Below are 27885 nucleotides of genomic sequence, written 5' to 3' on the forward strand. Positions count from 1 at the left end.
ATCACTTCATGGGAAATAGATGGGAAAACAGTGGAAACAGTGGCTGACTTTATTTTTTTGGCTCAAAAATCACTGCAGATGGTGACTGCAGCCATGAAATTAAAAGACACTTACTCCTTGGAAGGAAAGTTATGACCAACCTAGACAGCATATTAAAAAAGCAGACACATTACTTTGCCAACAAAGGTCCATCTAGTCAAGGCTATGGTTTTTCGAGTAGTCATGTATGGATGTGAGAGTTGGACTATAAAGAAAGCTAAGCGCCGAAGAATTGATGCTTTTGACCTGTGGTGTTGGAGAAGACTCTTGAGAGTCCCTTGGACTGCAAGGAGATCCAACCAATCCATCCTAAAGGAGATCAGTCCTGGGTGTTCATTGGAAGGACTGATATTGAAGCTGAAACTCCAATACTTTGGCCATCTCATGCAAAGAGTTGACTCATTTGAAAAGACCCTGATGCTGGGAAAGATTGAGGGAAGGAGGAGAAGGGGACTACAGAGGATAAGATGGTTGGATGGCATCACCGACTCAATGGACATAGGTTTGGTGGACTCCGGGAGTTGGTGATGGACAGGGAGGCCTGGCGTGCTGCACTTCATGGGGTCACAAAGAGTCAGACATGACTGAGCGACTGAACTGAACTGAATCATTAAAAGATGTGCTACCTCAAAATAAAATAAAGTTCTACTTTGCGAAGATTGTTTAAAGGGACCCTATCATCTCAATAGATGCGGAAAAAGTGTTTGACAACATGCAACATCCTTTCATAGGGCTTCCCAGGTGGTTTAGAAATAAAGAAACCACGTGTAATACAGGAGACTTGAGTTCCATCCCTGGGTCAGGAAAATCCCCTGGAGAAGGAAATGGCAACCCATTCCAGTATTCTGCCTGGGAAATCCCATGGTCAGAGAAGCCTGGTGGGCTACAGTCCATGGGGTCACAAAAGAGACAGACATCACTGAGCAACTGAACAACAGTAACGGCAATCATGGGCACATTGTAAGTAAGAAGCTCAGGGTTGAGGAGGCAGAAATACCTGGACCCTAGGCCTCCCCTGTGACCAATTGGCTCTTTGATTGAGTTATATTATAGGCGTGCTCTCTTTGTCTTAGTTTTCTCATTTAGAAAATGCGGAAGATAACTCATACTGTCATAGGAGTGCTATGAAGTTACTATCACTACTGTTATCTTGCTGAAGTGATTTATAGCTGTTTATCTTAGTTTCTCTGTAAACCCAGATTTCCACATTTTGGGCTTGCTTTAAATTGTATCTACTTCAGGCATGTTTTCAAAGCTATTTTTGGCAAAGACTAAGATATTGTTGCCTTCTACTATAACTCCATGATCTTTGCAAGATCATTTCTTAACAATTTGAAAGAGATAAAAAGTTGTACGTGTCGCTGTGCAGTGTGTGCCGTCATTCCATTAGAAGCTAAATGACAGGAGGGAGGCTACAGCGACATCAATTGTTAAGGCCTGTACATTATTCATTCAACATCTGCTGTTGGTTCTCTTTTTCCCTATGGGGGAATAAATTACATCACATCAGCACATTTTTCATGCTTTGTGTTTAAGCATTTAAAAGTCATTTATTGTATTATTAATATTATTTTATTTCTGCTTCTTTGGCAGCCCCTGAAGTTATCAATGCCCACGACTATAGCCAGCAGTGTGACATTTGGAGCATAGGTGTCATAATGTACATTTTGTAAGTAGCCTGCTAAATGTACAATTTTAAATGAATGGATGTCCCCTAACAATGGAATTACATAGATTTTAATTTACAGTGAAACAGTATGATGTCAAGAAAGCAACGGAAGAAACAACTGGGAAGTTATTATAAAAGCTGTCTTATCCATTGCCAGGTCCATCTATTAGGTATTTTTTTAATACAATCAACTTGTAAGTTTCAACTTTGCTTTTCATTGATCTATAAATGCTGCAATGCACTGAGCAAAGTGAAAAACTTGCCTCAACACCTCTCTGATCCTTTGCTACAAACCAAAAGCTTGTTCGTCTTTTCTTGAGATTCACTTATAGAGTATCAGGTAGATTAACATAGAGCATCAGGTAGAGGGAAGGTCGTGGACTTGGCACTCGGGCTCCCCTGTGGACAGGGCATGTTCAGGCAGCAGGCAGTAACCAGATAAAGGTTCAGTCCAGGGTCTAGGGAGTATTCTGTGATTCCTACTTCTCTTCATGCTACTGAAAACATTGGTCTTTCTTGTTCTCTCTTTTGTCTCTCTCCCAAGATTCAGTCAGACCCCATGGCCTGTATTTTTCCTTTGAGGCGTCCTCACATATTATTCAATTTCTCTTCACTTGTATAATTTCTCCTTATGACCCCTTTCTAGAAGATTATAGTGTCTTTTTGTCTGTTCTCCTTCTTGTGGTTCATCCTTCATACAGTTGTCAGGGTTGTCTTTCTAAATCACAAATCTGGTTATACTGCTTTCCTGACTAACAGCCTCCGTTGATTCTCCCTTGCTATAGGAAACTGTCAGCGCATCCCCACATGGCGTGATGCAAAGCTTTCACAGCCTGGCTCCAGCGTGCCTTTCCAACCTTGGTCTGCATGTGTGTCCCCAAGCACTTACCCTCTTCTGGTATCCACTCGAGGCTGCTCCTTATGACTCAGGTGCCCTGCGTTTCATGCCTCTGGGTCTTTGCTCATGTAATCCATTCTGCCTCAGTGTTCATTTTTCTTCTGTACTAACCTCTTTCCTGGGTGTGTCCAGCTCATACATTAGCAACTTCTATTTCCCTGAGTCCTACTCTGCCCCAGCAGAGTTAGTATGTTCATTATGTATATACTTCCCCTTACTCCATGAGATTTAAGGCAACATATTAATACAAAGGTGCATGCAAAACAGTAACATTGAAAGAAAAACAAGACAATAATATTTAATCAGGCAAGTTTGCACATGTATAAGTTTGATAGAATTAATTTTTCACTTTTCTGTGTTCTCATTATACTTCTAAAATCTATATTATAATGTAATACAATTATTGTATTATATGTATTGTCTCTGTTTTTCTTGCTCTAAATTCCATGAAGGACAGAGATCTGATTCATCTTTGCATCCCTGGTATCTGGCACCATAGTAGACATGTAGTCAGTGCTCAATATACGTTTTTTATATTGAATTAAAGTGAATTGTCTGAGAGTGTTCTGAAAAGTTAGTGGTCATTGTTCTGCTTCTTGGTGAGTATGAACATTTTTATGTTGATGCAACATTAGTTTTATGGTCACATTGAAGATTTCACTGTGCACTACCTCTTCCAGATCGTTTCTAAATATTGACATCACAGTAGTTACATTTTCACAGTCCTGTGAAATGAAATACACAGGCAGTAGAAATTGGATGTTGTGATTGTAGCTGTAACTCAGATACTCAACACATCACTGCTTAGACTGCATAAAGTATAAATGTATTCACAAAATTTTTGATCATTGTTTTGTGCTGCTTAGGATTATATTAAAACTCTGAGCCTTAGTTTTAAATTAAAATATAGCTATTTAAAATTAGTATTTTATTCTCTCATGACTTCTAGACAACACAAGTCAAATATAACATATATATGTAATCTATTATTATACCAATCGTGGGTTTTGCTGCCTTCTTGATTTGAACTTGGTGTATTACATGTCTTAAATTTTTTCCTCCTACTTAAAGATGTAATTTTAATTTTTCTGCTTCTGAGCATGACTGCATATCATAATAAAGACATCTTTTTTTCCTTTACAGTAGATTCTTACTTCAGAGAAGGCAGTGGCACCCCACACCAGTACTCTTGTCTGGAAAATCCCATGGAGGGAGGAGCCTGGTGGGCTGCAGTCCATGGGGTCGCTAAGAGTCCGACACGACTGAGCAACTTCACTTTCACTTTTCACTTTCATGCATTGGAGAAGGAAATGGCAACCCACTCCAGTGTTCTTGCCTGGAGAATCCCAGGGACGGCGGAGCCTGGTGGGCTGCCGTTTATGGGGTCGCACAGAGTCAGACACGAATGAAGCAACTTAGCAGCAGCAGCAGCAGCAGCAGACTCTTACTTAATCTGTGCCTGTTCATTAATCTACCTGAGCCCAATGGTCTTATAGATCATTTCCTTCACCAAGGGCACAAACATATTACCTTCTCTGGGGGCGGGGAGGGGTTTCTTGTTTATCAGTTACCCCTGATTCATTGCTACTTAATTGGACAATGATAGCATACTTTCTCAAGGTGAAATTAATATAAATGCTCTTTATGGGCACCATCTTTTGCTGTTTTGATTCCTGTGAAACAGAAAATAATCGGAAGGCCTTAAGAGGCATTTTTCATGTCTTGGATTCTCTTTTCTGGATGTGCAGAAAATTGCTGTCATAAAATTTCATGTGCTGCTGATTGACCAACCATTAGATACATTTTGTGTAAGTAAAATTGTAAAGGACAGAAAAAAAGTGAAAATTTTAAAACATAGCCCTTGAGCTATAGTTGCATGTTAGGCAGTGTAGGAGCAGCTAAGAAATCGGTGAATGTACATACCACTGGTTGTTAACAGACTCAATGAGCTGGGCTTTTGTTGGCCTGTACTTGTTATAATAGATAGTAATTGCCCATAAGACCATTTTTCTGACTTTTTTTGAATGGCATTTAAAAACTAAATAATAGTAAAGCAAATTGAATCACAGAGAAAAGGGTTAGAATGAGCTGGAGAAAGAGAAAGTATTAAAATGAGAGTTTGCAGAACAATTTAATATTTATCGCTTAACAAGAACCTATTGGTAAATGAAAAGCTCTGTTGTCCAGCCTAGTTTGATAAGCTACATGAAAATGACTCACCCTCCACACTGGAAAAATCCTTATTATCATAATCATTATCATGTAGAATATTTATTAAATTTAGACTTATTTGACTTCCCTGATGGCTCAGAAGGTAAAGCCTCTGTCTACAATGTGAGAGACCTGGGTTTGATCCCTGGGTTGGGAAGATTCCCCGGAGAAGGAAATGGCAACCCACTCCAGTACTCTTGCCTTGAAAATCCCGTGGATGGAGGAGCTTGGTGCAGGCTACTGTCCATGGGGTTGCAAAGAGTCGGGCATGACTGAGCGACTTCACTTTCAGACTTATTTGAAAAATATTAATGGGAAAGATTTTTAAAGAAACTTAAGAAAAATGTAACTAAAAAATCAGTAAAAATCTGTTAAGAGACCTAGAAATCATTATACTTATGTACATAAAAGACCAGCATTTGGAAAGTGTAATGGAATTATACCATTTTATTCTTTCAGTAATAAAGTGGAAAAATATAATCCTGAGAGCTAAAGAATAGACATAGAGAGTTAGAATTGCCTCTGTGATGAGTCCAGGTCCAACTTCTGTCTGGTTGTCATTGGGAGAATCTGGTTGTTGTCTACAGGATGTCCCTCAGATGTTGGGATTGACAATAAAGATGATGGCTAACATTTGCAACTTTTAAGCACATAGTTTTGGACTGGATCACCTATTGACGCATAGGCTTGCCATGCTCTTTGTAAAGTATAGCATGTGACTGTGAAGTTGCTCAGTTGTGTCCGACTTTGCGATCCCATGGACTGTAGCCTACCAGGTTCCTCCATCCATGGTATTTTCCAGGCAAGAATACTGGAGTGGGTTGCCATTTCCTTCTCCAAAAGTATAGCATAGTACTTCCTTTAAAAGGTTCTAAAGACTCATAGTCCTGTACTATGAAATTTACAATAAGTCCATGTTTATGCACGCTACTCATGGGTCAAATTCATCATCTGGTTTTCCTCCTTCAGATTTTCTTCATTTTGTATATAATTTTTGAAGAGTTGTGGCTATTTTAATGGATTTTTTAATTTTGACTCAGAGCCAGTAGGCCTCAGGATCATTCTTACCGTCATCACCAGTCTTTGTGTAACATTTTACCATGGATAAAAGTCTTCCACTGTCACTAGAAGAAGTAATCTCATTAGACTGTGATGACTCAGTGTATCTTCCTGTTAAGTCCAGTGTACCTTAAGGCATAGCCTTACCCTTCCTCACATTGAAGTGTCTCTCCTCTGTTCTCCACCACTATTACTGTGCACCTAAACTCACACACCTTTTTGTATTTTAACCCCATTTAAGCTTAGTGTTTTCCCACCTGAAAGAGCTTTGCACATGTGGAAGTTCCAATGGATAGAAGAGCCTAGCACTAATCTCCCAAAACCCCTTTTTTTCCATTTCTACATCCAGAGAAGTTCCCACCTCTTCCTCTCCTTTACTTAAATATGAAGCACCACTGCTTTCAAGTTCTATGGAAACTTAATTTTTAATAGCCTTATTTTGATTGTTTAAAAGAATCTAAACAGAATGATTGCCTTTGCTGTAGATTATGTGGAAAAGCACCCTTTATGGCAAGCTCAGAAGAGAAGCTTTTTGAATTGATAAAAAAGGGAGAACTACATTTTAAAAATTCAATCTGGAATTCCATAAGTGATTGTGGTAAGTATAGATGTGCTATTATTTATTAAAGCAAATATGCATAATATAAGAAAGCCAGCCAGTAATTTAGATACTTTAAATCTCTGAGTAGCCATTAAATTTACTTGTAGAAATAAAAACCATTTACTTGTGGAAATAGTGCTATCTTCACTGTGACTTTTATAGTTGAAACTTAAAAACAGAAAATGTATACTAAACACTGAAGAGGAAATTTTCTGATCAAATAGCTAATTTTTACTGAAGACTATAAACCAGGTTATCCAGGCAATAAAACCTCACTTTCAGCCTTAAACTTTGTTTAGTATTAGCCATATGTACTGATGATATTTATTCTATAACTGATATGTTTCCTTCGTGTCATACAGACTTAATCCTAAAATTGGAAAATATGTGATATTAATTATAGTTAAGATATATAAGATAGGATTTTTTCCTTTATTTGCAGCTAAAAGTGTTTTGAAACAACTTATGAAAGTAGACCCTGCTCACAGAATCACAGCTAAGGAACTACTAGATAACCAGTGGTTAACAGTAAGTTTCAATACTACTGCCTTTTTTAAAAAATGTTGGCACGCTACCATTGCTTATTTCTTTTCATCTGGCCTTATAGTCTATATATAGTCTTAAAACAGTCATTTAGTTTCATCTTCTGACAAGTTAAAAAAGTTATTGAGTGCTGACACATTTCTGAAATGGGTATTTTCAAACTGTTAAAATTACTACCACAGTTGTTTATATGTGTTTATAGAGGTTTAAATGAACTTTTCTATTGTATCAAGTCCAGTAGAATAGAGCTGAGAAATTTCCTTTGTTAAAGATGTGGACTGTTGACGCAGTCTGTATAGTTTAGTGATGTAAAGCCCTGGAACTGTCTACTTCTCTTTCAGCTCTTTGGATGCAGAGAATCTACAGGGACTCAGAAAAGCCAAGGTCTTCTAACAGTGGCTGTTGCCTGGCTTGAAATCTTGAGTCATTATTCATTTGCATATTGCTTTCCCCCATTACACTAATGCCTCGAGCAGTAACCCTGTCTTAAGTGATCTTCGTATCCCTGTTACCCAGAACATTACCTGGTCACAACAGGAACTTTGGAAGAGGATGCTATTACCTCTCAATAATTATTCTCTCTTTCTTCTGTGGTCATGAGGATCCTGACTTTTCACTGGTAACATTCTTATCTAGTCTTCTTTACTAGTTATCCCCTATCTTTGCTAGTTACAGTGCTGGTCAATGAGATCTAAGTGCAGGTAAGAGTAATCTCTGGGAAGTGCCCTTAAATGGAGGGAGTATGGCATTCCTCACATCCATCTTCTTTTCTAGTGACTGCAGTGCAGCTGCGATGGATGGAGTTTGAGTAGCCATATTAGATAATAAAGTGGAATATAAACAAGATACGAGAGCAACATGATTCTAGGAACCAGGGCTCTTAGCGTATAGAGCTGCCACACCAGCCCTTGACTGCCTACCTCCAGACATTTTTAGATGAACAGGAAACAAATGACTGTCATATTTGAGATACTGTGAAATGTGCAGTTAAGCCTAATGCCAATTAGTACAGTACTCAGTAAATAATGGCTGAATGAGTAGATGATTCAGTGAATGAATAAGTCTGTAGGTATGTCAGAAAATGCCTGAAAATGGAAACTGGGATTCCAGAGACATAGGAATATTTTACATCTTTTACTTATTAGACACTGTGTTAGGTATTGGAGATAATACATGATATGCTTATATTACAGTAGTATTGTTGAGAAATGATGGTGGCTTAGACAAGGTGGTAGCAATAGAATTGAAGAGAAATAAATGTGATATATTTTTAGATATATTTGTTAATATTTGGTGATGGATTAGATAAGGGATGAGGATAAGGGAGGAATCAAGGATGAATTTTAGATTTTGCTTTAACAGCTGGTTGGATGGTAGTGCCATTTACCGAGATGTGGAAGACTGCAGGAGAAACATTTTTTTCCTGGGGGAAGAGTGGTGAGTCAAGAGTTCCACATTGGCCATGATAAATTTGAGATGCGATTTCCAATAGATCATGGAAAGTATGAGCCTGGAACTGGAGAAGAATGAACTGGAGATATAAATCTGTGAATCCTGAGTATACAGATGCCATATAAAGCCATTGTGTTGAAGAGATGAATTAGGAAGAAAATGCGGTTAGAAAGGACAAGAGGCCTCAGCAGTCTGCTTTTAGACACTGCAACATTTAGAAGAGTAGAAGCTAGCAATGGAGGCTGAAAAGGAATAGCTAATGAGGAAAGAGGAAAGTTAGGAGGGTACTGCCAAGAAAGTTGAGTAAGAAAAGTGTTTGAGAAAGCAAGAACAGTCAGCCCCCAGATAAATGCTGCCTAGAGGTAAAGATGAGAATGAGTTTTCATTAGAATAGCCAACAGAGGGATTGATGGTGACCCTGGAGTCCTTGATAGATTTTAGATACCATAAATTTATAGTGATACCACTGTGATTTTCCTTTGGGAATTTCTAATCATTTATTGGAATAATTTGTTGTCTTTAAGGGCTAAAAATTTGCCTTCACTCAAAAATGGTTTATAACTGCCCTCTTCTATGAATGTGTTGAACTCTCAAATGATTCTGTGCAATAAGTATTTCTGGCCTAAAGTAATTGTGCAAATGAGTTAGCAGCTAGATCATTGCAAAACAGCTGAGTAGATTTGTAGTAGAGCAAAATAAAAAACTGTAAAAACAGATGGTGTGCTTTAGAAATCTATCTCTTTTCAGCATCACACAACATTCGGGTTTGGCCATTTAATTATTTGTTTTCTAATTAGTGAAACTTTATTTCTGGCTTTGGTCATTTTTCCAGAAGTCTCCATTTTTGAGCCTCTGTAACAATTTGTCTCTATGTAGTCTTTGCCAAATGGATAGAGAAGTGACAGATAGCGTGTACTATATCGGACTATCCTGAGGAGTTCAGTATATGAAGTTTAGAATACTGGCATTTTGTAAACTTCTGAAAGGCAAAACTCTTTTCTTCTTAACCACTTGAAGTCTTGCTTCCTATAATTCGTGTCCTCTGTTTGAAATAATCTAAAGAGGACATGTTAGTTCTCTCAGTGCCTTACCACTGTATAACCAGAGCTTGTCTTCCAATACCGGACAAACAGTGACATTCTTTTCAAAGAGCTTTATTGGATAAAAAGTTTCCATGGTTTACTCTATATATTGTGCGTTTTGAAATACGGTACACATCTGAAAAGTATTCTGAGAAAAATAATCATTGCTTCCCTATGTACATTTAAGTCAGTGGGTCTTAAACAGATATTGTCATCCTGATTTCAAAAGTCCAAGGTCAGATGCAAGGAAAAACAGCCAATAAATGACTTTCCTACAAAGGGAGAGTTTGATGATGACCCCATTGCCAGGAGTATGCCTGCTATCCTCTTTATCTTTTTCTACCTTTTTGCCCTCTTTATTCTCAACAGTAGTTCAGGAGTTCATTCCTTGTTAGATAGTTACAGTTGCCCCTTGGTATTCAATCCCCTGATAACGACTAACACCAAGAATTTGCACATTTAACGTTTCCCTGGTACTTTCAATGCCTGCTTATATTTAAGAACCTTGCTATAAATTAATGAAACATTTTTCTTCTATGGCTTGTCAAAAAGCGGTTTCCAGATTGACCTCTGTTGGTATTATTCAATGATTCCTTCAACAGATTTTTTTTTTTTTTTTTTTGGTGCCTGCCATGTACCATGCCTTGTGCTAGGTAATAAAATTCAGTTAAAGACATATAGGACCCAGTCTCTGACATGAGGAATTTACAATATAATAAGGGAAACAAGCTATGTATAAGATATAATGCAAGGAAGAAAATGATAAATGGCATAAGAGATTGCCAAATGACCAGAGAGGTACAGAGGCAAGCGAGTGTGAAATCAGGAAGTTTAATTTGACTGGCAGATAAGACGCCTACAGGAAACAAGTGGGAAATGAGACTTTTAGAAAAGGAAGGAAAATTGTGAGGGCCCTTGAATCCCAGACTAAAGAGTTTTAACTTCCTGCCATAGATACTAGAGAACAATTGCATGCTCTTTGAAAGAAGGAAATTATCATTATAGTGTATCAGTCTTGCAGAGTGGCTCATTTTAAATGGGACAACAGTCATTTATATTTTTTTATATAAACCTTTTATTTTAGAATAGTTTTAGGTTTATGAAAAAGCTGCGAAGATAATACAAAGACTTCCAATATACCACTCACCTTGTTTCCCCTAATGTTGAGATCTTGTATTACTATAGTACGTTTATCATAACTAGTGAGCCAATATTGACACATGGATGTTAACCTTAGTCCATTCTTTTTTTTTTTCCTTCAGTTTTTTAAGTTTGAGGGGCATAGCATAGTGACTTGCCTTACATGTGTCATGAAATGGTCATCACAATAAATTTAATGAAGCCACATAGGTACAAAATGAAAGAAATTGGAAAAAAATGTATTTCCTGGTGATTAGAACCCAGGATTTACTCTATCAACTTTCATATATAACATAGAGCTGTATTAATTATATTTATCATGCTGTATATTACATTCCTAGTACTTATGTATCTTAAAACTGGGAATTTTACTTGCCTAGTACTTATTTACCTTATAACAGGGAATTTGTGTCTTTGACTGTAGCTATCCAATTCCTACTTCCGTATTCCTGGCCTCGTGTAACCACAAGTTTAATCTCTCTCTTTCTATGAATTTGTTTTTGAAGTATAATTGACCTACGATGCTATGTTAGTTCCTGTTACACAACATACTGATTGGATATTTCCTCACATTTCAAAATGATAAGTTAGTTACGATACATCACCGTACAAAGATATTACATAGTTACTGACTATATTCCCCACACTGTGCCTTCCTTACCCATTTCGTACTCATTTATTTTGCAACTATATGAATACCATTTATTTATTTATTCTTTTTGGCGGTGCTGGGTCTCTGCTGCTCCACGAGGGATTCGTCTAGCTGTGGAGGGCAGGGGGTACTCTGTTGTGGTGTGGTGCTTCTCATATGCTGGCTTCTCTTGTGGAGCACTTTTTCTAGGGCGTCATTTAAATGTCTATGTTGATTTTAACAAGTGCTTTTTTATTTTAATTCATAAGGTACTATAAGGGTACAAAGATGATTAAAACAGTCTCTCCCTTGAGTAATTCACCACGAATTACAGTGTGCTTTGCTTTATAGTCAGACTTTACAAAGCTCTTATAATGAAGTGTAGGGTCTAATTTCAGAACACTCTTTCCTATGTATGAACAGGTCTTCGTTCACTAATTTACAAACTGTTATTCAGGTTTTAGTCATTAGTTTTTGACCTTTAGCCTACACTTTATGGAAAAGAATTGAAATTTTCTGATACCTAATTATTGGGTATTTTTTTTGCTACCATATATTTTCATCCTAAATATATTAAGGCTCTAAACTTTATATTATATATTTAGTTACTCTTAAATTATGAATTATCTTATGTATATGAATATGATTTTGAAGCCCTCTTTAATGAAGTTTTTTTAAAAAAAAATTATGTTAAAAAGAAGCTCATGAACCAGGAACCTTGGGCATTTACTCAATATTCAATGATTGGTACATACTTAATAATTCAAACAAATATTTATTGAATAACTACTATGTACTGTGGAGGACACAAGAATGAGTCTGACGTAGTCCTTTCCTATAGGTTACCCACACTCTAGTGGAGGGATTGAAGAAAAAACACAGGCAGAGAATGCGTATTTGATATGTGTGTGTGCAAAAGTCCGCCTGCAATACAGGAGACCTGGGTTCAATCCCTGGGTCATGAAGATCCCCTGGAGAAGGAAATGGCAACCCACTCCAGTATTCTTGCCTGGGAAACCTCATGGATAGAGAAGCCTGGTGGGCTACAGTCTATGGGGGTCACAAAGAGTTGGACATGACTAAGAAAGTTTCACTTCACTTAATATATATATATTTAAAATAAGCATATAAAAATGTACTCTCTATATGATATGTGGTATGTAATAAATTATATACTATAAAATATATAAATGTTCTCTAAATATTATTATATACTTTTATTTATATTATATGTATATTATATACTATATTTAATATATAAAACATGTATTTATATAAAGTAAGTAGTGTAGTAGTAGTACTATTAGGTTTTTAAGAAGAGAGCTATTATTCCTTTTAGTGGATTATAAAAACTGCTTAAGTGAGAAACTTGTATGTAGGACAAGGAGCAACAGTTAGAAATGGATGTGGAACAATAGACTGGTTCAAAATTGGGAAAGGAGTACATTAAGGCCGTAAATTGTCACCCAGATTATTTAACTTCTGTGCAGAGTACATCATGTGAAATGCCAGGCTGGATGAATCACAAACTGGAATCAAGATTGCTGGGGGAAATAGTAACAGTCTTAGAAATGTACATGATACCACTTTAACACTTTAATGGCAGAAAGTGAAGAGGAACTAAAGAGCCTCTTGATGAAGGTGAAAGAGGAGAGTGTAAAAGCTGGCTTAAAACTCAGCATTCAGAAAACTAAGATCATGGCATCCAGTCCCATCAGTTCATGGAAAACAGATGGGAAAACAGTGAAAACATTGACAGACTTTATTTTCTTGGGCTCCAAAATCACTGCAGATGGTGGTGACTGCAACCATGAAATTAAAAGACACTTGCTCCTTGGAAGAAAAGCTGTGACAAACCTAGACAGCGTATTCAAAAGCAGAGACGTTACTTTGCTGACAAAGATCTATCTAGTCAAAGCTATGGTTTTTCCAGTAGTCATGTATGGATGTGAGAGTTGGACTATAAAGAAAGCTGAGTGCCAAAGAATTGATGCTTTTGAACTGTGTTGTTAGAGAAGACTCTTGAGAGTCCCTTGGACTGCAAGGAAATCAAACCAGTCAATCCTAAAGGAAATCAGTGCTGAATATTCATTGGAAGGATTGGTGCTGAAGCTGAAGCTCCAATCCTTTGGCCTTCTGATGCGAAGAACTAACTCATTTGAAAAGACCCTGATCCTGGGAAAGATTGAAGGCAAGAGGAGAAGGGGACAACAGAGGACAAGATGGTTGGATGGCATCACCAACTCAATGGACATGAGTTTGAGCAAGCTCCAGGAGATGGTGAAGGACAGGGAAGCTTGGCATGCTGCAGTCCATGGGGTTGCAAAGAGTTGGACACAGCTGAGCGACTGAACAACTGCATCTTTTCTGAGGATTAAACCTAGAGTAACTTTAGAGAGAAACCTCATGGTAACAGGATTCAGAGAATAGGGATACCCCTAGGAAGATAAAGGGCTATTTTGAGATGGCATGTATGGTGGGTGAGACTACAACCAGGACAGGAAGTAAAAATAGGAAGACAAAGACAACCCAAGTTCCCCCTTTGCCTCGCTCTTTGCCTTGGGACACTGGTGCCTGTTCTCTCACAGGGATCAGAAGTAATAAAATCAGAGCAGTGCTGATGCCCTGCTTGAGTGAGAAGCTAAGGAAAATGGGTGGGAATTACTGGGTCTAAACCAATGACTTACCTGTTGGCCTCCACCCCCTAGGATAGGTAGATTATAGTTTTAGAAGTGCCTCCTCCTAAGGTGACTTCTCCTTGGAAGAGAAGGTTGATTATGAAATCCTAAATTGAGTTGCTTGGTGGGGGCAGATTTTTAGTCCCTAGAATTTTGAGCTCCTGGGGCTGAAGATCTGGTTCTGGTCTGTTTTCCTGAGGAGCTAGTACACCCCAAGGAGTGTGAGCTCACAGGCCATATTTCACACACCATTAGGAGAGTTTAGAATAGGCAGACCCAGACTTTAGAAGTCAACAAAGTGCACATGCCAAAAGAGATAAGTGAAGATGTTAATAATATGAAGCAAGAAATGAAATGGTAAAACAGAACCATTTAGGTGTAATAGTTGACAGACATACAGTTATGTAGGATAAGTAGTGAAGTGGGTGCAAATGAAGAGTGAATTTAAAAAACTAGATGATCAGATTATGTAACTTTAATGGAACTTTATAGACGGGAACAGATGAAGATAAACATACTGAAAACTTTAGCAAAAATGAAGCTATGTGGAGTTGAAAGTAAAAGTTACAAGATTCATATAATAGTAATCTCAGGCAAAAAAGTGAAAATGGGGAGAAGGAAATCTTTTAGAAATAATAGAGATAATTCATCAGAATTAAAGAAAAAAAGACTTCAGCTTTAAATAATGATAGACCACCAGATAGGAGAGAGAAGGAAAAACTGACAAAAATAGATGTAATAAGATCTAAGAACATCAAAAACAGAAAATTCTCAATGTTCCCAGAGAGGAAGAGCAATATCATAAAAAGAACAAGAATAACCTTGACACCTTACTTTTTAGCAGCATTATTGGATGCACGTGTAAATGGAGTAATAATTCTAAATGTATTAAAGGAAAAACATTTAAACTTAGAATTTTATATCCTTTGACATTGTCATTCAAGTGAAAGGCAATGATAAAAAATATTGTTAAGTATACAAAGCCTCAGGTTTGCCACATAAGTCATAGATTTAAAACACTTGTAGAAATAGTTAAAAAGGTCAAAGAAACTCAGTAGACACTGTAAGAGCTGTGTGTACCAAGAGTCTTTAAATACCTTGGTAAAGTCTGTTGGTGTCAAAGAAAAAAAAGAGAGAAAGACCAAAGAAGAGGACACAGTATATTCATAATAACCCAGATTTAAAATGTGAGATCATATACACATGATAAGCATTGAGAAAGGAGAGAGAACATTGGTACGTGAGAGGGGGCTAAACTGGAAGATGTAGATAACAGATTTTCAAAGCCGTAAAGGATTAAAGAAAAATGTATAGAGTGGGACAAGTTGTAATAAACTTGAATAGTAGAAACAACTTCAAATAAGTTAATGGGTTAGAAGTACCTGTTAAAAGACATAATGTCAGGTTGAAGTTTTAAATTTCTAGCTAAGTGCTATTTACAGGAAGCACATTTGAAGCATAAGGGCACAGAAATATTGAAAGAAAAAGAGTGGAAAAGAACACACTAGGCAAACACTAACCAAAAAAAGCCTGAGTAACTGAATTAATATCAATTAAATCTACCTTGCAACAAACAAATCATCATCATTAGAGATAATGAAGATTACTGTATAATGATAACAGTTCAATCCAAACAAAATGTAGAAGTTTAAACACATGCAACTAATAAGGTAACCTCAAAAATATATATCAAAAATTGACAAAATTCAATGGAGAAATTGGCAAATTCACCACCATAGTGGGAGATTTTAATGCACTTCTCTCAATTACTAATATGTGAAGCATATGAAAACAGAAGTAAGGATATTTAACAATACAATTAACAAGCTTATTTTGGTGGACACATACAATTCTGCATCTAACAATTAGGGAATATACATTTTTCTTAACCACACATGGAAGGAACATTTACCAAGATTAATCTAACCAGGAAGGAAGCAAGCCTTCATAAATTTCATAGATTATGTTCTCTAACAATATACAATTAAGTTGAAAGTTAATCAAAATGAGATTAAATACTGCATATATTTGGAAATTAAATCACATGCTTCTAGATAAGTCATGGGTTAAAAAAATAGATCCTAATGAGAAAAAGTTTTTAATTTCTAGAACTGAATGGTAATGAAAACACAGCATATCAAAACCTGTGGATACAGTAAAAAAGTTTCAGCAGAAATTTATTAATATCACCTAATGTATGTATATTGGGAAGAAGAAAGGCTAAAAGGGAACTACATATCCAACTTAAAATTTTGGGAAAATATCCCAACAGAATATATACAAATAAATAGTAGGAAAAATAAACCTAAGGTTGAAAATAAATAGAAAGCAAAGGTAGAAAAGAGAAGATCACTAAGACCAACATTTGATTCTTTGAAATAGAATAAGTTTGTAATAAACTTTGAAGTTTATTACAACTTGTCCCACTCTATACATTTTTTTTTAATCCTTTACGGCTTTGAAAATCTGTTGTCTGCATCTTCCAGTTTAGCCCCCTCTCATGTACCAGTGTTCTCTCTCCTTTCTCAATGCTTATCATGTGTATATGATCTCACATTTTAAATCTGGGTTATTATGAATATACTGTGTCCTCTTCTTTGGTCTTTCTCTCTTTTTTTTCTTTGACACCAATAGAATCAACAAATAGATAAACCTTTGGCAAAAAAAAGAAAGAAAGAAATCAGAAATAATATTTCACAGGAAAAAAGGAATACAGCTGCAGATAAGGCAAAAATTTAAAGGATAAAGATTAAAAAGATACAAGAATAGCACCACCAACTGTTTATTAATAAATCTAAAAACTTAGGCAGCGTATTAATTCTGTATATTCTAGTATAACAAAATTAGACCAGTGAAAAGCAAGCCTATGAAAAAGATCCATTTTGTTTATTTATATAGATCTAAAACCTTAAAATATTAGGAAATTGGATTCAACTGTGCTTATAAATAGGTCGTAATCATGTTGGATTTTCCCTAAAATACAATGATGGTTTAATTTCAGAAAAAAAAATCTATAAATATAAATTCCTACATTAATATATTAAAGGAGAAAAGATATCATCATTTCAAAGAAAGCACTTGTCTTGTAGTAAGACCCAACATACATTCATAATTAGGAATGAAAGAAAATGTCCTTAACCTGATAAAAGATTACAGCAAATATTTTAAATGGGAAATGTGAGAAGCATTTTCTTTAAATAAAGAGCTAAGTCAAGGAAGTCAGCTTCTAGTAGTTTTTTGAATATTGTTGATCTTTGTCTAAGACAAGGAAAATAAAGTCATGAGAATTGGAAAGCAGAGATAAAACTTTTATTATTTGCAGTAATATACAAATGACTAGACAAACTCTTATAATAATAAGAGAGCTGAGAAAGATAGCTGGATTTAAGGGTGGTCAGATCAGATCAGATCAGATCAGTCGCTCAGTCGTGTCCGACTCCTTGCGACCCCATGAATCGCAGCACGCCAGGCCTCCCTGTCCATCACCAACTCCCGGAGTTCACTGAGACCCACGTCCATCGAGTCAGTGATGCCATCCAGCCATCCCATCTTCTGTTGTCCCCTTCTCTTGCCCCCAATCCCTCCCAGCATCAGTCTTTTCCAATGAGTCAACTCTTCGCATGAGGTGGCCAAAGTACTGGAGTTTCAGCTTTAGCATCATTCCTTCCAAAGAAATCCCAGGGCTGATCTCCTTCAGAATGGACTGGTTGGATCTCCTTGCAGTCCAAGGGACTCTCAAGAGTCTTCTCCAACACCACAGTTCAAAAGCATCAATTCTTTGGTGCTCAGCTTTCTTCACAGTCCAACTCACACATCCATATGTGACCACAGGAAAAACCATAGCCTTGACTAAATGGACCTTTGCTGGCAAAGTAATGTCTCTGCTTTTGAATATGCCATCTAGGTTGGTCATAACTTTCCTTCCAAGGAGTAAGCGTCTTTTAATTTCATGGCTGCAGTCACCATCTGCAGTGATTTTGGAGCCCCAAAAAATAAAGTCAGCCACTGTTTCCATTGTTTCCCCATCTATTTCCCATGAAGTGATGGGACTGGATGCCATGATCTTCGTTTTCTGAATGTTGAGCTTTAAGCCAACTTTTTCACTCTCCACATTCACTTTCATCAAGAGGCTTTTTAGTTCCTCTTCACTTTCTGCCATAAGGGTGGTGTCATTTGCATATCTGAGGTTATTGATATTTCTCCCAGCAATCTTGATTCCAGCTTGTGTTTCTTCAAGTCCAGCGTTTCTCATGATGTACTCTGCATAGAAGTTAAATAAGCAGGGTGACAATATACAGCCTTGAAATACTCCTTTTCCTATTTGGAACCAGTCTGTTGTTCCATGTCCAGTTCTAACTGTTGCTTCCTGACCTGCATACAAATTTCTCAAGAGGCGGATCAGGTGGTCTGGTATTCCCATCTCTTTCAGAATTTTCCACAGTTTACTGTGATCCACACAGTCAAAGGCGTTGGCATAGTCAATAAAGCAGAAATAGCTGCTTTTATGGAACTCTCTTGCTTTTTCCATGATCCAGTGGATGTTGGCAATTTGATCTCTGGTACCTCTGCCTTTTCTAAAACCAGCTTGAACATCAGGAAGTTCACGGTTCACATATTGCTGAAGCCTGGCTTGGAGAATTTTGAGCATTACTTTACTAGTGTGTGAGATGAGTGCAATTGTGCGGTAGTTTGAGCATTCTTTGGCATTGCCTTTCTTTGGGATTGGAATGAAAACTGACCTTTTCCAGTCCTGTGGCCACTGCTGAGTTTTCCAAATTTGCTGGCATATGGAGTGCAGCACTTTCACAGCATCATCTTTCAGGATTTGGAATAGCTCTACTGGAATTCCATCACCTCCACTAGCTTTGTTCGTAGTGATGCTTCCTAAGGCCCACTTGACTTCACATTCCAGGATGTCTGGCTCTAGGTCAGTGATCACACCATCGTGATTATCTGGGTCGTGAAGATCTTTTTTGTACAGTTTTTCTGTGTATTCTTGCCATCTCTTCTTAATATCTTCTGCTTCTGTTAGGTCCATACCATTTCTGTCCTTTATCGAGCCCATCTTTGCAGGAAATGTTCCTTTGGTATCTCTGATTTTCTTGAAGAGATCCCTAGTCTTTCCCATTCTGTTGTTTTTCCTCTATTTCTTTACATTGATCACTGAAGAAGGCTTTCTTAATCTCTTCTTGCTATTCTTTGGAACTCTGCATTCAGATGTTTATATCTTTCCTTTTCTCCTTTGCTTTTCTCTTCTCTTCTTTTCACAGCTATTTGTAAGGCCTCCCCAGACAGCCATTTTGCTTTTTTGCATTTCTTTTCCGTGGGGATGGGTTTGATCCCTGTCTCCTGTGCAATGTCACGAACCTCATTCCATAGTTCATCAGGCACTCTATCTATCAGATCTAGGCCCTTAAATCTATTTCTCACTTCCACTGTATAATCATAAGGGATTTGATTTAGGTTATACCTGAATGGTCTAGTGGTTTTCCCTACTTTCTTCTTTAAGTCTGATATACATCAGTAAATAGGAGTGTCAAATCAATACACTGTACACCTTAAACGTACACAGTGTTGTATACCAGCTGTGTGTGTGTACTCATTCAGTCATGTCCAACTCTTTGTGACCCATGGGCGGTGGCCCACCAGGCTCCTTTGTCCATGGAATCCTGCAGGCAAGAATACTGGAGCAGGTTGCCATTTCCTACTCCAGGGAATCATCCTGACCCAGGGATCAAACCCACATCTCTTGCGCTTCCTGCATTGGCATGAGGATTCTTTACCAGTGTGCCACCTGGAAGCTCTATATACTAATCATACCTCAGTAAAACTGGGGAAAATGAGATTGATATACAAAGTCAACTGCACTTATTTTCACTAGCAACCAACAATATAAAATGCAAAAAAAATGAAGACATGTAAAACTGTATTCACAAATTTATAATTTCTAGAAATGCAGCATTAGATTTGTAAGACTTCTTTGAGGAAAGTTATGAAATTTTATGGGAAAACATTGAAGAAAAATTCAAGTGTAAATATATACCATTATTTACATCAGGAGACTAAATATCATAAAAATTTATTTCCTCATATTGATGTACATATACAAAGCAAATCCAATCAAAATTCCTCTTTTTGCAACCCTAAAATTTATAGTGAAGTATAAAGGGTCAAAAATAGCCAAGGCTTTTTTGAGTATTTTGCTGTAACAGAAATTAAGACTATTTAGTTAGCACAGTGTGATAATGATATAGTAGTAAACAAATTGACCAGTAGAATAAAATAGAAAGTGTGGAAACATATCCATACACGTCTGGAACATTTATGACAGTGGTAGTATGATGCATCAGTGGAAAAAAGGAGAGATTATTCAACAACTGGAGTTCAGATAAATGGCTGTCCATATGAAGAAAAAGAAATTGGGTTCCTATCTCACATGGTAGACAAAAGTCAACTTCTAATCAGTCAAGGACTTAAATAATACAAATTTATATTTAACTTTTAGTGTAAATATAGGTGAAACCCTTTTGGAACTTGGAGTGTGTAGAAAAGGATTTTATAAACAAGATACCAAAGTCATTAACATAAAAGGAATGAGGAATAAACTTGACTTATATTAATCTTTAGAACTTCTATTCATAAAACAGCCTTTTAGGGAAAACTGATAGATTATAGACGAGGAGAAGGCTTTTGTAACCCAAATAACCAAGAAAAAATCAATGTCATGAAATCTCAGTGTTTCTTACAAATCAATACAAAGTAGACCAACCGCCTAGTAGGAAATGGACAAGCAACTGGACAGGACCAGACATCTTTACAAACAAGGACCTGCATTTGGCTGATGAACGAGCAACAAGATGCTCAGTTACATTTGTGATCAGGGAAATACAAATCAGGACTTCAGTGAGATAAAACTAAAAATTAAAAAGTCTGACAGTAATAGGGTTTGGAAGAGATGCAGGTAAAGAGTCTCTCTAAATCATTGCTGGTGAGAGTACACTGGTACAACTACTTAGGAAAACGGTTTGAAAATGTTTTGAAAAACATTATCTATTAAAGTTAACCATTCACATACTCTATACCAATAAATTTAATTTCTAAGAATATACCCAAGGAGTTCTTCTACATATATACCCTTGGAGACATACACGGTAATGTTTGTAGAAGTGTTTATAGGAGCAAAACCCCAGAGTCACCCCAAATTCCCTCTTCCTAGAAAATGAATAAATTGTGGTATAGTCTGACAATGGAATATTTTACAACTGTGAAATGGTTGAGCCACATGTAATAATATCTATGAAGCTATGAAATTTACTTTTAAAATAATCATAGTTTTGTTAAGATATAATTTACTTACTATAGAATAGACAGATTTTAAGAGTTTAGCTGATGAATTTTTTTATATGTATACTTTTGTGTAACCACTGCCCAGAACAAAATACAGAACATTTCTACCCCCACCAGAAAGTTCTTTTGTTCCTTTTTCCTAAGTTCACTTTGTGCCACTCACCAGCAATAGTGTGAGAGTTCTAGTGTTGCTCCCCATCGTCTCCAGTGCTTGGTATTGTTAGTATTTTTAATTTAGATACTTTGGTAGATATATAATGGTATCTCATTGTAGTTTTAATCTGTTTTTCCCAAATGACAAATGAAATTGGTCATGTTTCATGTTTATGCTAATTTATTTATGCTAATTTTCCTTTTGAATATCTTTTTTTTTTTTTTTTTTACAAAATGTCTATTCAAGTCTCTCTCCCATTTTCTATTTCTTTTTTAAATGTATTGATTTATAGAAGTTGGTTACATATTTTAGATGTAAGTCTTTGTCACATACACACACAAATAAATGTACGTATAGTAACAAGCATTATAAGAAGGTGACTTATGAAAAGAATTACTGCATATCCTTACTCAAGCAGGTGTCTTATGAAAAAAAAGAGATCATTAGAAATTGAGGGTCTTCCCAGTGCACCAGCCCCAGGCATCCAGTACAATATTGTAAAGTTAAAAAGTAAAATAAAATTAAAAAAAAGAAATTGAGGGTCTTGAAACTGATTCCCTGCAAACTATCCCTGCCCCCACAGGCCATATGAAGTCTTCTTACACACTACATACTCCAGTCTGAAGAATGTTGGTTTGGAATATGTTGAGTCTGTTTTCATTTTTCTAGCTTTATTGAGATATAATTGACATATAACATTATATAAATTTAAGATGTACAACAATGATTTTATATATATATTATGAAATGATTATCACAATAAGTTTAGTTAATACATCCATCACCTTGCATAAATTAATATTTTTATTGTGATAGAAACTTTAAAGATCTATCCTTTTAGCAGCTTTCAAGTATACATTACAGTATTAAAGGCTCAGCAGCACCTCTAGCTAGAAATTCTTGGCAGACAATTGGAAATGCACTTTTGGTATGGCAACCCACTCCAGTATTCTTGCCTGGAGAATCCCACGGACGGAGGAGCCTGGGGGGCTACAGTCCACGGGGTCGCAAAGAGTCGGACACGACTGAGCGACTTCACTCACTCACCCACTCACTCAATTTCTCAGGCTGTTTCCTCTTAAAGAGCAGGAGTATCAACACCAACCTTGTCTATTTTCATTATTTGTTCTACTTGTAAAAACAAAATCACTGAGGTGACTGTTAGGAAAACTTTTCAGTGGTGCACTTGCTGACTTTAATGATCCATTATTACCTTTCTCCACTGCTGCCTTGGACTTACTGAGACCCATTAGGGCATGTTCAGTGATTTGATTGGGTGCTGTGAGTCCTATGACTTACAGTATTTCTTTTCTTATATAATTTATATTAATTATTAGTCATATAATAGTTGCCATTACCCTTGGTAAATGATTTAAATGGTAAAGAAAGCAGGAAAAATAACTTCCTCCCTCTATTCCCTCATTCCCTCTTATTAAAGATAACCATTGTTAAATCTCTTATGTGTTCTTTTAAATACATTCTGTATATTTTTTTGTATCCACTTTTCACAAATGGATTTATATTACGCGAACTTTTCTTTTTCATTGAATGTATTTTGGGACGATTTCCTTATTTTTTAAAAGCAGCATTGTATCCAAAACCATGGATACACTATTATTTTTCTCTTCTGAATATGAAATATTTAAACTGTTTCAGGTCTTTTCTATTACAAACAACGGTGCAACAAATGTTCTTGTAAATATATGTTTGTATACTATGTCAGCATATAGGATAAATTCTTAAAACTTGAACTACTGATCTGTGAGAGTGTGCTTTACACATTTTGATGGTTTATTACTGACTAATCCTCCCATAAAAAGCAAGTAAATGAGAAACCTGTTTCCCCACACCCTCACCAAGAGAATCATCAAACTTAAATTTATGTCCATCTATTAGGTATAAATTGGTAACTCGTTGTTTTTATTTGGACTTTATTAATTTTGTAAAGTTGAGCATCCCTTTTATGTGCTTTTTTATAAAGTGACTATTCCATTTTCCTGGTGGTAAAGAATATGCCTGAAATGTGGGAGGACCTGGGCTCAATCCCTGGCTTGGAAAGGTCTCCTGGAGAAGGGAATGGCAGTCTGCTCCAGTATTCTTGCCTGGAGAATCACATGGACGGAGGAGCCTCGCAGTGTGCAGTGCACAGGAGTGCAAGGAGTCAGACACGACTGAGCAACTAAGCAGCGGCAGCAGCATTCCATTTTCCTCCTGAAAAGATTTTATCCCTCAGAACATTACGAAGTAAAGTGTTCTAGCTATTGATGAAAAGTAGAAAATAAAGACTATGAAGTCCCAGAATGTTTCCTTTTAGCTTAGCTTATTTTATGTTTTATACCATCTTAACCCAACTCATACATAATATTCATTCATTTAAAAATACATGTTAAATCTTTATTATTTACAAAATACTAATAGGCTCTATCCTTGAAAAGGCAGATTTTGTTAGATGAGGATGTATGCCTGGGTCTGTATCTGTAGGACCTGCCTCCTCAGGTATTAAGTCCAAATATTGGTATTTGACCAAACTTCTCCTCTATGAGTGTTCAGCTTTCTAGCTTTTCAAAATAAAATAATCTCAAGCTGTTAGCTAAACAAGTAGAAATTTGTTAACCAAAAGGTTGGTTTTCTACTAATGATAGCCTCAGATTATCAGCCTATTACTGCTGCGTTCCTGCCATTCGCTGTTTCATGGTTGATGAGTTCGGGGCGTGACTCCCGAACACAGCCAATAAAGGGAGTTCAGAAGTTACTGTTCTGATGGTGAGGTATCTCCACAATCTGCAGTGTCTAGCCTAAAATCATACCGATTTTTATTTGGTTGATTCATATATAGTTTCTCTTCAGCCTAGAAGGCTCATGACACGCAGCCCTGGGCCACTTATTCATCTGATCAGTGCAAATATTTGATGCAATTTTTCCTTCAACTGCTAGCAAGCAGGAAGCAGGCAGTCTAGTAAGTTATTGGATGGACTTTAGGCAAGAGGGAAAGTGTGGAGTCCAAACCACTGTTTGTGCCCTGTTTGCTATCACAAGCAAATATAGGAAGCAAATAGTTAAAATTTTATAAATAGTAGAGTGTTTATGAGGGGATAATGTTCCTATTCTGAATCTTTTGCTCTTCTCCCCAGTCTCTTTGAAATAAGAAATAGGATCATTTCTTTGAATACAAAGGTGCTCTACTTTAGACTTGTAGCGTGTCAGTCACCAAGCTCTTGGGGGGGCGGGGTGTGTGTGTGTGTGTATATATATGTAGACCAAGCATTTGAAAGATTGCTAGAAATGCAGGTTCAAGATAGTACAGGTAGTTCTTGCTTTGCACAGTAGTGCAGAACCATAAAAATAGTGTATATTGAAGCTGTGAAAAATGATTTTAATAATCGGAAAAATTATGATCCATACCCTTTAAATTTTTTGTTAAATATTAAAAAACTCCCTGTTAGTTATAAATAAATATAGGGAATGAGACAAAAGTAAAGCTATTATTTTGCACTGTAATTTAAAACATTAGAAATATTGAGAATTAAAGTATCTTATTTTTTAGTTAAAAACTTATCAAGATTAGTTTAAAGAATGCTTACCTTCTTATAATACAGAGGGAAATATCTTTTTTATGCCTTGGCAAATTGTCATAGTGTTTTACAAGCTTGGATTAGCTTGTAACATGGTATCCTTTGTCTTTCCAATGTCATGAAATATCTCTGAAAATTCTTTAAATTTGTTTTTTGTGGGCACCATATTCTCTGAAGTATCTTCATCCTTCCTCATTTATGCTGCTAAGTTTGCCTTACTAAGTTCCTTTGGTTGCACACTTGGATTCTTTCAGTGACAGTGTCAACATTCTCATGGTCAGCTATTTCTTCTATTACCCCATTTACATTTGATTCAGATTTTACTTCCAGTATTATCACTTTAGTTTCTTTGTTGCAATTTCATCTTTGTTGGCAAATTACCTGGGAGACAAGGAGGCAACACAAGTGCACAGATTGCTGTCTGTGTGTGAACAGATGGATGGTGTCCAGTCACCAATAGACATGACTGTACATATCTGTAATTTACATGGTGTAAATATCATGTAATTTACATGACTGTACATATCTGTAATTTACATGGTGATTGTGTATTGAAGAGCTCGCAGTGAAGTTTGAACTTTATGCAATGATAGTTATTATACCATAGTGACTAAAATGTGAACTGTGTTGCTGGGTGACTGACAGTATTTAATTAATGATGACTGAAATTCATGCATATCAGGGCTGTGCAAAGCCAATACTGCCTAAATAAATTGGCTATCACATGGTACTGATTGCATATGATTTCTGTAGTAATTACAGTTTTGTTGGGTATGCTGATTGTACAGTGAGCTCATTCTTTTGGGCTTTTTGGAGGTGACTCACAGAATGTAAATTTTAATCTTCTATCTACCTATATCAAGACAGGCTAGATTATGCTGTGGTAACAAATGACTCCCAAATCTCAGTGTTCTCGACGCCTTCCATGGCACATTGGCTTGGATGAGGGAAGCAAGTTCTGTTTCACTTTGTCTTCACCCAGGGACCCAGGCTGAGGGAACTCTCTCTGTGCTTCTATTGTTACTAATGCAGGTATTAAACCACAAGCTTTCAGAGTTTCTATCTAGAAGTGATATGCACTATTTCAAATCACGTTTTCACTGGTCAAAACAAGTCATATTGTCATGTCCCAAAAGAAGTAGAGAGGCAAGATTCTAATATGTGCCTTGAAGACAGGAATGTTGGGTAGGCACCATCAATAACTATTGTGGATCCAGAGAGTTAACTTGTGGAGAGTTTATCAGGGAAGGGCAGTTGAGGACTAGGATTACAGACCTAGATGTGTGAGATTATCTCTGTTTTCTAATGAGAGATTGACGTTCAAGGCAAAGTTGTGTGTACTGGTATTCTAGGAGCCTGGATACTGTGATTAGTGTTCAAGGTTGCAGTGAAGCCAGGAAGTTATAATAGAGGCCAGATGAATCATTGGGGTAAAGCAGGGCTGTTGACAGAACCCTGGAAATCAGAAATCATTCAGATGAGAGCTCTGAGACTATCTACTGTTCTAAACAATTTCAATTCCTTTTGGTCTGAGTCTTCATCTGTGCTTCATTTAAGTTGATGACACCTTTGGAAGTTCTGGGATATTAAGAGAACTTAAGCCTCGAAAGAAGTGTAGGCTAGGAGTTGGCAGAAGGCATGGTAAGGGTATTCTGGGAGTAAATGGGTAGAGGCTGCAGAAGTGCAACCAAAAGTAGGATGCCGTGAAAGTGGTAAGAATATAGATCTTCTTTAAAAAGGATAACGTTGAAGAACTACAGGGAGTGAATTGCATAATGATCCGCATTTAGTTACTACTATTCCATGCTTTGTATTTGTCTGTGTCTCTAACCCTGAATTTATTAAGCTCTGCAAATCCTCCACAGTGTACTCAGATGGCTGCCCTTAAAGTGCTTGGCTGTATACTACTCTGTATCCCTGTTGCTTAATGCTTCAGTCCATTCACATGTCAAATTAATTTAGAATCACGCCATAGTCGTGCTCACGCCTAAACTTCCTGTTTTTAATCTAAATGTGATCCAAACTTCTTGTCCAGACTTTCTCTACTAGTCTGCATTAGGAGCAAAAATATTTAAGGCATACCTAGTCCAGCAGGAGCCCTGTGAGACTACAGTCATGCATTTCCTGGCATTAGATGGAATATTTTATTTGAGAAAAATATAGCTAATACTAAATGGTTAATTTTGGTATGAGCTACTCACATCTGGAATTAAACAGTGCATAGACTACATTATAATCAAATGATCACATTATATCTAAATCTTCCAGTCAACTAAGAGCTTTCAAGTCAAACATCTTTATTCTTGGATACAATACCAGACTAATCAGCTGAACTTAGATTTTTTTACCTAGACATTTTGATGTTATATAGACTTACCCATAGGGCTTCCCTGGTAACTCAGAGGGTAAAGAATCTGCCTACAATGCAGGAGACCGAGGTTCAATCCCTGGGTAGGGAAGATCCCCTAGAGAAGGGAATGGCAACCCATTCCAGTATTCTGGCCTGGAGAGTTCCATGGTCAGAGGAGTCTGGTGGGCTACAGTCTATGGGGTCACAGAGTCGGACATGACTGAGCGACTAACATACACGTACACACAGGCTTATGCTTAGTGTTGGATCCCGTAGACTTTGGACAACTTCTTTCATTCTTTCAGTTTCTCTATTAATTTTCTAAGAACAGAACTGTAAGGGGGTCTTTGGATTCCAGGGACTTGCCCTATCTAGTGTTCTTTTGCACAAGCATGCTGTATTATTCTTTTAAAACTGAATATTCTCCCACCCCTAAATTTTGGTATATTGTAAAAAGTA

The 27885-nt window shown here is 36.8% G+C and overlaps 1 protein-coding gene across 7 annotated transcripts in view; it reads left to right on the plus strand.

The window, feature by feature from the left end:
• The window catches only part of STK33 (serine/threonine kinase 33), a 208289-nt gene that overhangs the window by 150265 nt on the left and 30139 nt on the right, over positions 1–27885 (plus strand). For all 7 annotated transcript variants that reach the window (XM_019975807.2, XM_019975806.2, XM_070803714.1 and 4 more), the window contains 3 exons: positions 1633–1708; positions 6362–6474; positions 6920–7005. In XM_019975807.2, the coding sequence (XP_019831366.2) occupies positions 1633–1708; positions 6362–6474; positions 6920–7005 (275 nt within the window). The remainder of the gene's footprint in view (positions 1–1632; positions 1709–6361; positions 6475–6919; positions 7006–27885) is intronic.

The sequence above is a fragment of the Bos indicus genome, chromosome 15, assembly GCF_029378745.1.
Source record: "Bos indicus isolate NIAB-ARS_2022 breed Sahiwal x Tharparkar chromosome 15, NIAB-ARS_B.indTharparkar_mat_pri_1.0, whole genome shotgun sequence".
Lineage (NCBI taxonomy): Eukaryota > Metazoa > Chordata > Mammalia > Artiodactyla > Bovidae > Bos > Bos indicus.